Genomic DNA, 12,404 nt, shown 5'->3' with positions numbered 1-12,404 from the left:
ACTTTAATCATAATTCCTGATTGGGATTCAAGAAGGCAGTACGCAGCGGTTCTTTGTCTGCCTTCACCTTCCATCAATTAACTCTCCCCGAAATATAATCATCAACCTCACGTGCTCCTCTGCATGTTAATCTGGGCCTCCAAACCTGGACGTCTTGCCCCATATGTGTTTAAGTAATTACTTTTATCTACCTGCATCTTCACATCTTTAGCGTACCCAACCTCTCCCTGAGAAGGAGAAAAAAACGCTTGGTATATAAAATTCTGAAGGGCAACAAATTCCCAGGAGGCACAAACGAACATCCCTAAAGGGGATCCTAAGGATCTAGAATTCCAGTGGGGTCTGTCTGCGTACGTGTCTGAACAGAGAGCTTGAGAATGGAAGGCCCCATGTCAGCTCTCAAACACTAATGTTCCCGAGCCTGTGTCCATTCCCCTTTCTCCTACCAGCTCCCAAAGCTTTTCACTCAAAGTCTGCATGCTTTTCACAAATCTAGTCCTGCCAACAGCTCACTGAGGCATTCTACTCACTGAGGAAAAACAGAGTTGGCCAAAGACAAGTTCCTTCAACATTTGCCTTGGCACCCCCCTTGTTTTTCAGTCAGATCTGGCTACCCAAACTGTGTGGGAGGTGCAGACTATCCCAGCCACCGTCTTTGATGGGCAGCTCAAAGTCAGTGAGAAAGGCAGTCATTCAGCTGTGTTGAGCACTGTTCTGTAGACCTTCCCTTTTGCAAGGAGCACTGGAGCATGTCGGTTTTTCAGAGGACAAAACCTGGCTACAGCATGACCACAGCCACCCCGAATATGCACTCAGAGGCCCTCAAATAACTGGGCCCCACCACCAGCTCCCCTGCACAGACAACACGTGTGTACACACACGATCTCCCCCTTCCCTGTCTTCCTCTGCCTACTCCTCTACCCCATTCGTAGACTCAAAGCCAAATGCAAAGTTTTAGGTTTGGCTGGATTAACAGCACACAGTCAGTCCAAACACCCACACTTTCTACATTGATTATATCATCCATGTCGATGAATTCTTCTAATAATCTGTATGCCAATAAATACTGACTATGTTAAATTATGTGCCCCATATGCTACCCTTTAATGTAGAGAGGGAACCTAAGACTATTAAAACAGACTTTTAGCCAAAAGTAAAACAAAGGTTTTTTCTCATTCAATGGATGAGAGCCATTACTTCCTCAGAATTTGGGTCCCTCAAGACTAGCCTCAGCCATGCAAAGGGCAGTTCCATGGTAATCTTCTCGATACCATATGTGTTCCTCCCACCCTCTGAGCCAGGTCAACTACATTCCTTCCAGTCTGTGCAGAGCTCATGGGAATGTAGGAAGAAACCATCATCTGAGCTGAGGTGCTGAAAGTTTGAAAAACAAACAGTGGCTCTAATCTTCCTAAGAAGTAAACAGGTCTCATGTATAATAAGGGAAGCGTGGAGTTCTGCTCTGACCCTGAAACTCTTCAAGTCTAAGCAATTCTCATATATAACAACAGAAACAGAAGAGTTCCACAGAGATACTAAAACTCCTCAAGCTTGGCAATGCCAGAACTTAGCGGTTGAGAAGAAAGGGCCTCAGGTGACTCTGCTCTTCCAGTCACTGACCATCACTCAGTAAACACTGTTCAGATCCTTGTGCTACCTGCTTGTGAGAGGAAGTCCTGGCCCCTGTGCCCAAGAAGCTCACAATCCAGAGCAACTGACCTTTCGGAGGTCATACACTCTGTAGAACATCTGATCAAAGCCATAGACTCCTAGGTAAAGACTCTCACACACAGATGACTGCAGATAATTTTGGGAAATCACAGGCTCCCTAGAGGGAAATCCATGGATTCAACAAGTTGATTGCTCTTGACTACTCAGAGAGGTGACATGGGTTCACAAATAACTAGCTCCTACTGTGTTTCCCCAAAATAAGACCTAGCCGGACCATCAGTTCTAATGTGTCTTTTGGAGCAAAAATTAATATAAGACCCGGTCTTATAAAGACTATACTTTTATTATAGTAAAATAAGACCGGGTCTTATATTAATTTTTGCTCCAAAAGACGCATTAGAGCTGATGGTCTAGCTCGGTCTCATTTTCGGGGAAACATGGTACCTCTTGTTCAGTACACCATTACATTTATGATGATGATTTAATGCCTTTTAAATTTCTGAGGTGAGTGGACCCTAAAGCCCCAAGGACACACCTTATTCAACCCAGAGGCTTCGCTGTGGGCCTGGTACCCACTATGACATTTGGTAGAGGCCGCCAATGTTTACTCTTCTTTGGCAGAAGCGGCTGGGGTTACAAGGAGCATTGCACCCTCCTTGCTTTTTCCAGGTCATGGATGTGGAATGGCCAAACACAACACCCTGACCAACCATGGCATGTATTTTGCCAAGTTCTTACAGGCCTGTTCATGCAAATTCAGCTCTGAAGGCCACCCTGTCTGAGCTTACATCAGTGCAACCAACAAGTTCCACAGGCTGGAAAGCAAAGATACTTTCTTAGAAAAAGTACTGAACCTGGTTTCTCTGAGACCCTCATCCCTACAGTCTAGGTGTTGTTTACCTTAAGTGGGGCTTCTTTCTGAAAGGCTCACTTTTTCAAGTGAGAGTATAGACTTGCCAAAACCTGGACTCCCGAAGGAGCCTCAAACCCTTCACTTTTCAGTGAAAATCAATAGAATGAAAAACCTTAGAGATGGGGGAAAAAGGAGAGCCTCGCACATGGGCCTTCCCGGCACAGACCTGGCCCGTTTCTACATCCTTGTGAGGAGGTACTGGTTCTGTTAGAAAAATTTAAGCATGAAGTTAAAACCCACCTGCTTCCAGAGCTGAGCATTCTAGCTTGTGGGCCATCACTTCAGTCAGAGGCCAGGCGCTCACTTCCTCTCCTGCACCTAGATGGCGGCTGGGGCCTGCCAGCTGGTCTCTGCACTAATGCAGCCAGCAGACCAGGGCACCTCTTGACAGCAAAGCTTCAGAGGTTTTTTTCCTTCCTTCACTACCTTCCAGATATGCCAGGCTGGGCACTGGACCACAGAGTCTACAGGGCCTAGTTTCTCTTTGTCTCATTTTCTTTCTAAAATATCTTCTGTGTGGTTGTCTGTCCTTTTGTTTTGTTTTCTAAAACATAAAACCCAAGAGGAAACCTGAAGGCCTACATTAACATTCATGTGGGCCAGAAACAAATGTGACCATGAACCAGATTTTAAAACAAAGAATGAAAAAGACTGAAAAAGGAAGTGGGTGGGAGAACAGGAAATGCATGAACAGTTGAGAGAGAGAGAGAGAAGAGAAGAGAGAGGGGAGAGAGAGAGAGAGAGAGAGAGAGAGAGAGAGAGAGAGAGAGAGAGAAGACAAGAGAGAGGAGAGAGAGCACGCTGAGGAGAATGAATTGGAGAGAAGAGCTTCATTAGACTCAGAGAGGCAAGCAGTGGCAGTATACCAAGGTCACTTCTAATTTAGACCATCTAATTGGCAAACAGGCTCCAAATGGCTATCATCTCACAGGGCTTGGAATTAATGAAGCCCGATTATTTTCATTACCTTCCTCTGAGATGGAGACAAAGTGAGAGAGCTTGTACCCAGGCGGGTGAGACAGCCCCAGGGCCAGTGGCCACCAGAGAGCCCGTGTGTGTGTGTGTGTGTGTGTGTGTGTGTGTGTATGTGTGTGTGTGTGTGTTCGGGGGGGAGGGGCAGACGGCCAGCCTGTCCCAGAGGCTCATTGAGGCACAAGCACACAATGAGTCCAGAGAAACACAGATACTGCCTGGAAAAAAAAAAATCACAGGAGACAAACTATTGCTTGAGAGAGAGAGAGAGAGAGAGAACTGCAGACAGTTCAGGGCCAGGAGCAGAGAAGGGAAATCTCTGCATGCACAAAAATACAGAATAATAAAAACTACCAGAGGGGGAGAAGACGAAGGGCTAGAGAAAGGTGTTCCTGGGCTGCTCAGGAGCCAATCCCCATCTCCACTGTGAGGTCACATTTTGTTCTGTGATCAAGGAACAAAGACAATTTCCCCATATTAATGCTCCAAGATCCCAGTGGTGTGTCCTGTCACTTAGAGTGATAGTGATCAATTCGAATAATTTAAGAGTATTGAAATGCATGGTAGGTGGTCTTTTCCTTCGCACTTAGGGCTAGAAAAATGTCCCCCAAACCCCCGACCCTCCTTCTCGAAAAGAATGGGAAAAAGAGGGCCCAGAGCAGCAGCTCCTCCACCCTCAGCACCGATTTGAAATCTCTAAGTTCTCTGTAAATAGGTGAGAGCTCTGTGGAACTGACATTGGGGGCGGGCTGCTCAGTCAGGTCTGGAGGGGCACTTGTCTCCTCACCCTTGAGCTTTATAGGTTGCTTTCTTTCATATGACGTGCGTAAAGATACCCTTTGGAGCTCAGTTTCCAGTAGGCCAAGCAGAATGAAGTGCTGTGGGTGCAGTTTCCACAGTGGAGGGCCAGAGCTGCAATTGTTCCCAGTGGAGAATATTTTTCAAGCCCCTTCATTGGTAAAAAGACGGGGGCCCATGGAAGACACAGATATGAGATGCAGAGCATAAGCAAGCAGCTGTTACCATAGCAACAGACATATTAGACACTGCAGGTTCCTGAAAGCTGTCTGATAAGGTATTATTAAATGAAGCCTCCTCAAAACACTCTCCATTTACAACTGAACGGAAAGACATTGTGTAGAAAGTAATCTATTTCCATTTATCAGGGTGGAATTTACTTTTAGAGGGACTGAAACCCAATTCAAACCAGATCCTAAGACCTTGGACCCAGACAGCAAAAAATATTTACCAGAATTTATAGCCTTAGATACCATAGACACACCCTATGTCTGCTAGGAACGGTCCATTTGGTGGATTTTTGCTGGCTTTTCCTATTTTGCAGCCCCCGGCGGCTAACTCTGTCAAACCATTGGGCAAGGAAGAAGACTCTCTCCTCTCACTCTGTTCATCCTAGCCACTCAGGGACAATGCCGACGTAACTTTCTCCTGTTGGAGGATGTGCATTGGCCATTCCTTAATGATACTGTTTAGAAAAGGGAGCTGTGATTTGAGGGGCATTTCTCAACATGCTGTTTTCAGATTTTCCTGCCCCAGTTGGCCAGGAACAAACAGATTTATAGTCAGAAAGCCTAACCAATACTTACTTCCCCATGGTCAATTTTCTAATAAGATTACCGTAAAATACCCTGGGGGCATGATTTTGACCACAAGGTTCATTATAATCACTTAGTTGTAAAACAAATGAAAATTCTGTTTAAACACCAAACTTTTCAGAGGAAGGAGGTGGCATCTGTTTTGATTCATCAGGGCAGCAACCCAGATCTAGTCCTCAAGAAGGATTCTAGGTTCACCTTAAGGTATGGCCGCAAATTCTCCTAGAGCCCAGGCTGCTCATTTTTTCCTACTGAAATTAAGGATCTAGGTGGAAATGCTCCATTTAGCTCAATGCAAACCATCCTCATAACTAGAAAACCAATTCAATACTGACAGCCAGGCAATAACTCCATCTTCTCATGCAAAGAGACAGTACCAAAGTCAGCCTTACACACACCTTTACGAGTTAAAACCCTTGTGTAACTAGGGTTTCCTACAACTTCAACTTTATTTCTGAATCCATTCACTTCCTTTTGTTTCTAGCAAATGGACTTGCTATAATCAGCACATTTCCCCACAATTTGTACACTTTTCAGAAACGTCTAGAAAACATCTCCATTGCCCGCTGTGGGACAACGAGGTGCACAGCGGATTCTGTACAAGGTGCCAAGAACAGCCCCTTTCGGGAGCATGTTTCTCCTACAGAATTAGGGTGTCAGGGATTCTTCTAGGACAAGGTTTATCAACCTGGTTCCATGGGTGAATTTTAGGGTATCCCTGTGCTCCCTGGCACTGCACAATTTTCCATATGCATAATACTGGTTAGAGGTCTTAACAGTGGTTGTCAAACTTTACACACAATAACCTAGGAAAGCTCCTGAATCTTTTTCATCAGTCTCCATAAAGGTTGAGAGTCACTGCTTTGAGAAGGTGCTAGTGAGTGAGTAACACCTGAAATATCTCAGGGATTGGTACCCAAGCAATCACAGCACTAACATCCGCCCTTAAAGACTGCTGGTCAATAAGAAGATTCACAATGACCACCAGACTCACTACTTGAAACGTTACTGCTGTCACTAAATACTACTGCTGTTCTAAAAATGTGACAAGCAATGGATATTTGAAATATAATTTATACTCTAGTCCTTAGAGATGTATAAAAGAAACCATACAGATTACTGTAGGCCCCCATCCTAGACCAAATTTACATTAAACGGGAAAAATAATCACCTCAGCAAAAGGAAAATGTAGCTAGGTATTAAAAATGCTTCTCTCCCCACATCTCTTTCTGTACCTTTAAGCTCCCATGGTTCTAGGCCATCAGTGGGAGGTGTGATGAGGCCTGAGAAAATCCCCCTTGTTATTACCAAATAAGGCTGGTGAGAATGCCAAGGAAACCTGTAACACCTACAGAAAGCCACCCATGCAAAGAAGGAGGTTTCCACTTACAGAGACACTTTCAACAATGTTCACCAGTCTATTTGAAAATACCCATGGAAAGTGAATTTATACTTGAAAGAACTCTGAAATGAAACTCATGCTAGGTCACCTTTGCGTTGCCCACTGGGGGCTACAGTTCTCTTGATGCACCATCAACGATATGTTCCTCACGACTAAATGTCACTTACAACGTTATTCGTTAATTTTGCCACAACCAAAGGGAATGGGAAATGCCTACAGGTTATGTCTGTGACCCACATGTTGTACCATGGAATTCTGAACAGACTACCTCTCCGGGAATCTTCACACGAAAAGGCAATCAAATTGACTTCTCATCATTCCACCGTTGAAATAAGTCGGAGACGTATTTTTCTTTGGTGGTTTTCCCTCTAGTGATAAGGAAAGGGCTTTCAGCGCAGCCCCAGCACAGACAGAAAGTAGCACATTAGTGTTACCTGTGGTACTTTGTAAAGTTTTACAATTAGATTTAAATGTTTCTAACTAACCTTCTGGGCCATGTTTATAGAAGCCACTTAAAGCCACGCTTTCAAAACCTGCAGGTATAGCACCCTGTATGCAGTCAGGTTCAAAATGCAAAGCCCTCGTTCAAGAATCAACACGTGCTTTCCAACTGACCATTTTCCTGCTCTGAGAATAAAAGTGTCCACTCGAGAGATGCCCACGTTACAGAGCCACACTCGTAGAGGTGTAAAATGTGGGATCACATTTCAACTCCACCTTACAAGTGACATCAAGTCAGTTAACTTCTCTGAGCCTCTTTCCTCAGCTGTTAATGTAAATGTGTCAGATTCTTGTGAGGATGAAATACAAGGGCAGAGCATGACCTGTACAGTAAAGGTTTCGAGAATCTAAATAACAGTCTCTTCACATAAAAGGTGAGCTACTCTAGGCCTCCGCATTCCTCAGGGAGAGGAGGACGAGGAAAGGATGAGAATCGTACAGATCCAGCTCTTTGGGCCACAGTCGTGCCAAGTCTAAGGCAGGCACAGTAGGACAGAAGTCACAGGACCAGGCCCACTTCTGACATTTCCCGCTGTACACTGGCCTTCTCTCCAATCCCATGGTATCCTGTCCATGTTACTGCCTCGCTGTTGACCCCGGGGAAAGAAGAGCCCCGGGGCCCTGCTGCTGGCTCTTACCGTCATAATGAGCTTGTCCACGCAGTCAGGCGCCACGCTGTGCAGGTGTGTGAGGTGCAGCTGCAGGTGGGTCTTGTTGCTGAGCATGTCCTGGCACAGCGGGCAGCGCAGGAGGGGCTGCACGGAATGCTGCGTCATGGCGTGCACCCGCAGCCGGTTCACGTCCGCGCTGCTGTACTTGCAGTAGGGACACTGGTACATCTGTGGGGGACACACCCAGCCCTCTGGCTGAATCTGCAGTTCCCACCGGCGACCGTGCCCGCCCCGAGCCCGCCCGTAGGTCTGCCCATGGGCTCAGTCCCCACCGATACCTGAAACGCGCCCCCTCCCCCAGCAGCAGGCCCCTCCCCGCCTCACCTGCTCCGCTTTGGTCTCCTCTGATGTTTTTGGTCTCTTCGAAGAGAGAGGCGACTCCGAGCTACCTGGGAAGGAGATGCGTTTGGAGGTTGCAGGAGAATCTGTCAGCTCCTTTTCTGCTTGGCTGGACGATGCTGGAGGAAAAAGCAGAAGATGCAGTACAGCAGCCAGACCAGGCCGGCTCCCACAGGGCGCATGTTGGGTGACAGTCAACAGTCATTTATCGCACAGGATCTTCTTGAAACACCAAAATTCAAGCAGCATGAGCATCCGGACCAACTTATTAAGCATGTTGGGAAAGAAGCAAGTGTTTCTTTCCCCGCCCCCCCTAACCAGCCCCCCATGAATTTTCTGTCACTACTTTAACAACTGAACACTAAGACAGAAAAGAAATGGACTCCAAGGCTGAGCTGGATTGAGCTAAACTCAGTCTAGTCTGACCTCCCCACATCAAGACACAATTCACTGGCTTGTGGGAGGCCTGAGAGCTGAAGGTGGGGGGCGGAGGGGAGTCTCACCAATGGCTTCACCAACCACTAGTCAACTTGACTGCCAGACGCACTCTGTTTTCACAGATGTGATAAACTGTGTGCCCCAACTTTACTGTCCAGCTCTTGGAATCACAGCACAGCACCTTGCGGAAGACGTGATACACGTGACCTGAGAAAGGCCCACACGGATACCTGCATACAAATGACTTTGGGTTCAGCAACTTGCTTTTGGGGAAGAGTTTGGGCATTGAAGAGTAGAACGAGGCAGGACCTGAATCTAACTTATAATCTAGCCAAAGCTCCAGACACAAAAGTTTACTCAGAGTGAATGAGATTCGGGAATGTTTCCTATTTGTTTGCCTAAACCATGCCCTTTGCATCCCACTTCACCAAAAAAAAACCAGAACACTAATTAATGAGGAGTCACATGACTACAGGAGCAAACAGTGGATGCGGAAGTTGGTGGAAGTTCTCTGAAGCGTGCAAAGGGAGCTGGAAGATTTGGATGAGAAAGCAGCCAGGCTCAGGGTTTAACCAGGACAGAGCAGGGCTCCTCCAGCGTAAAAAACTCCCAACATGGTTGGATTTAGTCATTCCCAAACCTGCTCAGTATTTAGGATTGGCTCTCTCACTTGTTTTGGACGTGGGACTCCATTTTTTAGAATTTTGCTAAAAGCGGTAAGAAATAAAAAAATCCTGAAGAGGGTAGAGAGAAAATTTATACCCACTGCCCTCACTGAAAAATAATTTGACTCAGCATTGAAGTCACTGGTTTAGAAAGCTTAGTTTTTACTCTTTGGCCAAACTGCTTTCTGTCTCATCCAATCTAGTGACCTGGCTCACGTTTCCACTTTACACTCAGCTTTGAAATTGGTCCTGATGTGGATACTAAGATGCTGTCATTACAGATGTGTGCTTTAATAAACAAGTTTAAAAAATCAATTTTATTCATTAAAATTATAAGGCCACAAAATAATTTTGGAAAAAAAATTGCCAAACGCAGGAAATATTCCAGGAAGTCGATGCTCTTCCCTGAATGCACATCTCGTGACCTTTAACCCCAGTATCTTGGTAACCTGGTCTACATAAGTTTGTAGGACATCTATTATTTAAAAAGTACAAGGACAAGCATATTACACACAGACCTCTCCTCCTCCCAACACACACATTCATAACAGTACTTTAATCTGTCTCGAATCGACTTCAAACCCATTTTGCTCTTAATGGGAGTTATTCATTTTCACTTGAAAGGTAATACATGACGGCTGGATATTTAATGTGATGGACTGGCTGCCGATTAACTAGGTGCTGTAACGTTCTAGACCAGTTCCCCCATGGCCCACTTCCCATCTCCTGGCCGCCCGCAGACCTGATCCTGTGGAGCCTTGTGTCCCAGGGGTTCGACCTGATGGTGTGATGGGGGCCTGCCTGAACACTCCCATGAAAGGAGTCATTAACTAAGGTTTCGGGGACTTAAGTTTCCCCTGTCCCCCACAGGTTCCTTATTCTCCATCAGTTTTTCATTTTTGCTTACTGGTTATCTTCTATGTGTTAGTTCTTCAAACGCATTCTAAAGATGGGGTGGGTAGCGGCATTCATTAGCTGGTACTTTGGGTGCTTGTTTCTCACAGCCATCCCTTCTCCTTTCCTATTTCCACCTCCAACCTGCAGGCACTGGGCCAGGCTCAGGGCCTGTAGCGAGGAAAGTGTGATCTTTGCTCCTCCTCCCGCTAGAGGCAAACCAAGACACAGATTCTATTCTGGACACCCACCCCTGTCTTTTTGTTAGTCCGCCTGACCTGAAACAACACTTGCTTTTACAGGACCATGACATCAACCTTGTAAATCTGCCTGCGGCCCCCCTTTAGAATGACTGTCAGTCATGCACTTGCTCGACAGTGTGAATGAATGGGCACCGAGGCTGACACCACCCAACTCATCTCACTCACTCAGAGCTGAAAAGCACACAGTGTAACCCAGCGCGGCGTTAGCTTCCTCACAGGACCAAAGAGTCCATCCTCTTCCTTCAATGCTGAACACAAGATGAATTGTGATAAGGTTGCAGAGGTGAGAATTCTGGTTTCAGAATCCACTATTCTTCCCCCCGGCATGGAGAGGGGAACTTTTATTACTTTTTTTTTTTTGAAACTCAAAACTGCTCTGGAATTCTAAAGCTTCCTTTGTGAGCTCGAGCTAAGGAGTCCTTATAAAGTGTTCTAAAAAAATAAAATCACTCCCTCATTTCTCTTTCTCCCCAGTAACACAACAGCCCTGCTACATAACATGAAATACTACATCCACAGATATAAAAACTTCTGGGGTTCATCTCCCGTCCACCCAGGACAACATGCATTTTTATTAGATTGGATCTGTCTAGAAGCGGACATTAGTCACCTGCAGTTTACTAGCTCCTTCTCTTAACTAGGCTGACAGGCCCCCTCCTAGCTTGACCTCAGACAGTAAAATGTCAATCCCCATCAAGCCATGGTACCTAAGTCTTTCTACAGTTTTTCTAGACAGGCAAACAGTTGTGTGAGTTCTCCATCAGCAGGCTGGATGCAGGTTGAATCTAGGCCTCAGTCTGAGGTATTCTCAAGCTTCTTCTCTCTGAACAACTTCAGAAGGGCCCAAGTCTCAAAATCAATGTCTACTTGAATTCCATCACTAGCACACACTGTAGACATAAGTAAATGAGGCTGTACAAACACCAAGAGAGAAAAAGCACTGTGGTTTTCTGCTTTGAAGACTTTTCTAAACTTTGACTTCAATTCTGGCAGAGAAGTCACAGTCTAGAAAACATTAAAAAAATCAATTACTGATCACTTTAAGGACACTACGACATCACGTTAGTGAAATGGAAATAGATGCACTCCTGAGGCAAGACATAGTTTAAACAGTACCTGGGACCTTTGGTTTATACTGACAACAAAAATGCAAACAACTTGAAGCATGACTACCCATGGTGGTTTTCACAATAACGACAAAATGAACTAGAAACAATGTGGGTCTCGTACAACAGGGCCTGGTTAAGTAAATAATGCTACAGCCACTCTGTTGGGTATTAGACAACACTAACAATGACAGCTATGAAACTATGTGGTAAAGTCCTTAAGAAGGTTAACCGGAAAAAGAATAAGATAAAATGTGCATCATACCATAGAATAGCTATATATATATTTAAAAGAAAGACTAAAAGAAAATGATTGTTGTATGTAGCTGATGGCATCATAGACCATTTCCCCATTTTCTAAGTTTGTCATGTAGTTCTATTATTTTTAATATTATAATTATATAGTTCAACATTTAAATTGAACTGTCCACGAAAAGGTTGATATTTAGATCCATACTGTGCAAAACATCAGGTGGTATTTTTTACTTTGCTGGTTGAAGCATTTTTTTCTCCTTTTGGCAGCAATGTCCTATGACAATGTGCGTTAAATCCCAATGAATCTTCCACAGACAACACGCTAGGGTCCCGGCAGTTCACAGAGGATAAAACTCTGGCAAGGAATCACGTGGAGTGATAAACTATAGATTACATACTCTGCAAAGCTGGGCGAATGGGGTATTGCGACAACGGCATGCTGGGTCAAACCCTCCCCGAAACCTGACAGGATGTGAACTGTGGATTCCTTGCCATGCAAACTTTACAAGGAGTGAAGGAACATTTACTCGCCTTGTCAGGAGGTACGGTTGTCCTGTCCAACTCGCTGAAGAGGCACAGAAAGGACTGGCTTATCCCTGCTATGGAGTACAAACAACTCAAACTTGGCTTTCTGGGCTGCAAGCCACCATTTCCCCTTCAGCTGTGAGGGGCTGGCCACTGCAGCTGACAAAGACATATAG

At 45.3% G+C, this 12,404-nt stretch overlaps 1 protein-coding gene across 1 annotated transcript in view; it reads right to left on the bottom strand.

Annotated features, from left to right (window-relative positions):
* Window positions 1-12,404, bottom strand: part of ZFHX3 (zinc finger homeobox 3) — a 231,494-nt gene that overhangs the window by 15,410 nt on the left and 203,680 nt on the right. The window contains 2 exon segments of the mRNA XM_033127097.1: window positions 7,711-7,911; window positions 8,068-8,201. Coding sequence (XP_032982988.1) covers window positions 7,711-7,911; window positions 8,068-8,201 — 335 coding nt within the window.

The sequence above is a fragment of the Rhinolophus ferrumequinum genome, chromosome 15, assembly GCF_004115265.2.
Source record: "Rhinolophus ferrumequinum isolate MPI-CBG mRhiFer1 chromosome 15, mRhiFer1_v1.p, whole genome shotgun sequence".
Lineage (NCBI taxonomy): Eukaryota > Metazoa > Chordata > Mammalia > Chiroptera > Rhinolophidae > Rhinolophus > Rhinolophus ferrumequinum.
This window is presented reverse-complemented; position numbering and strand designations above follow the sequence as displayed.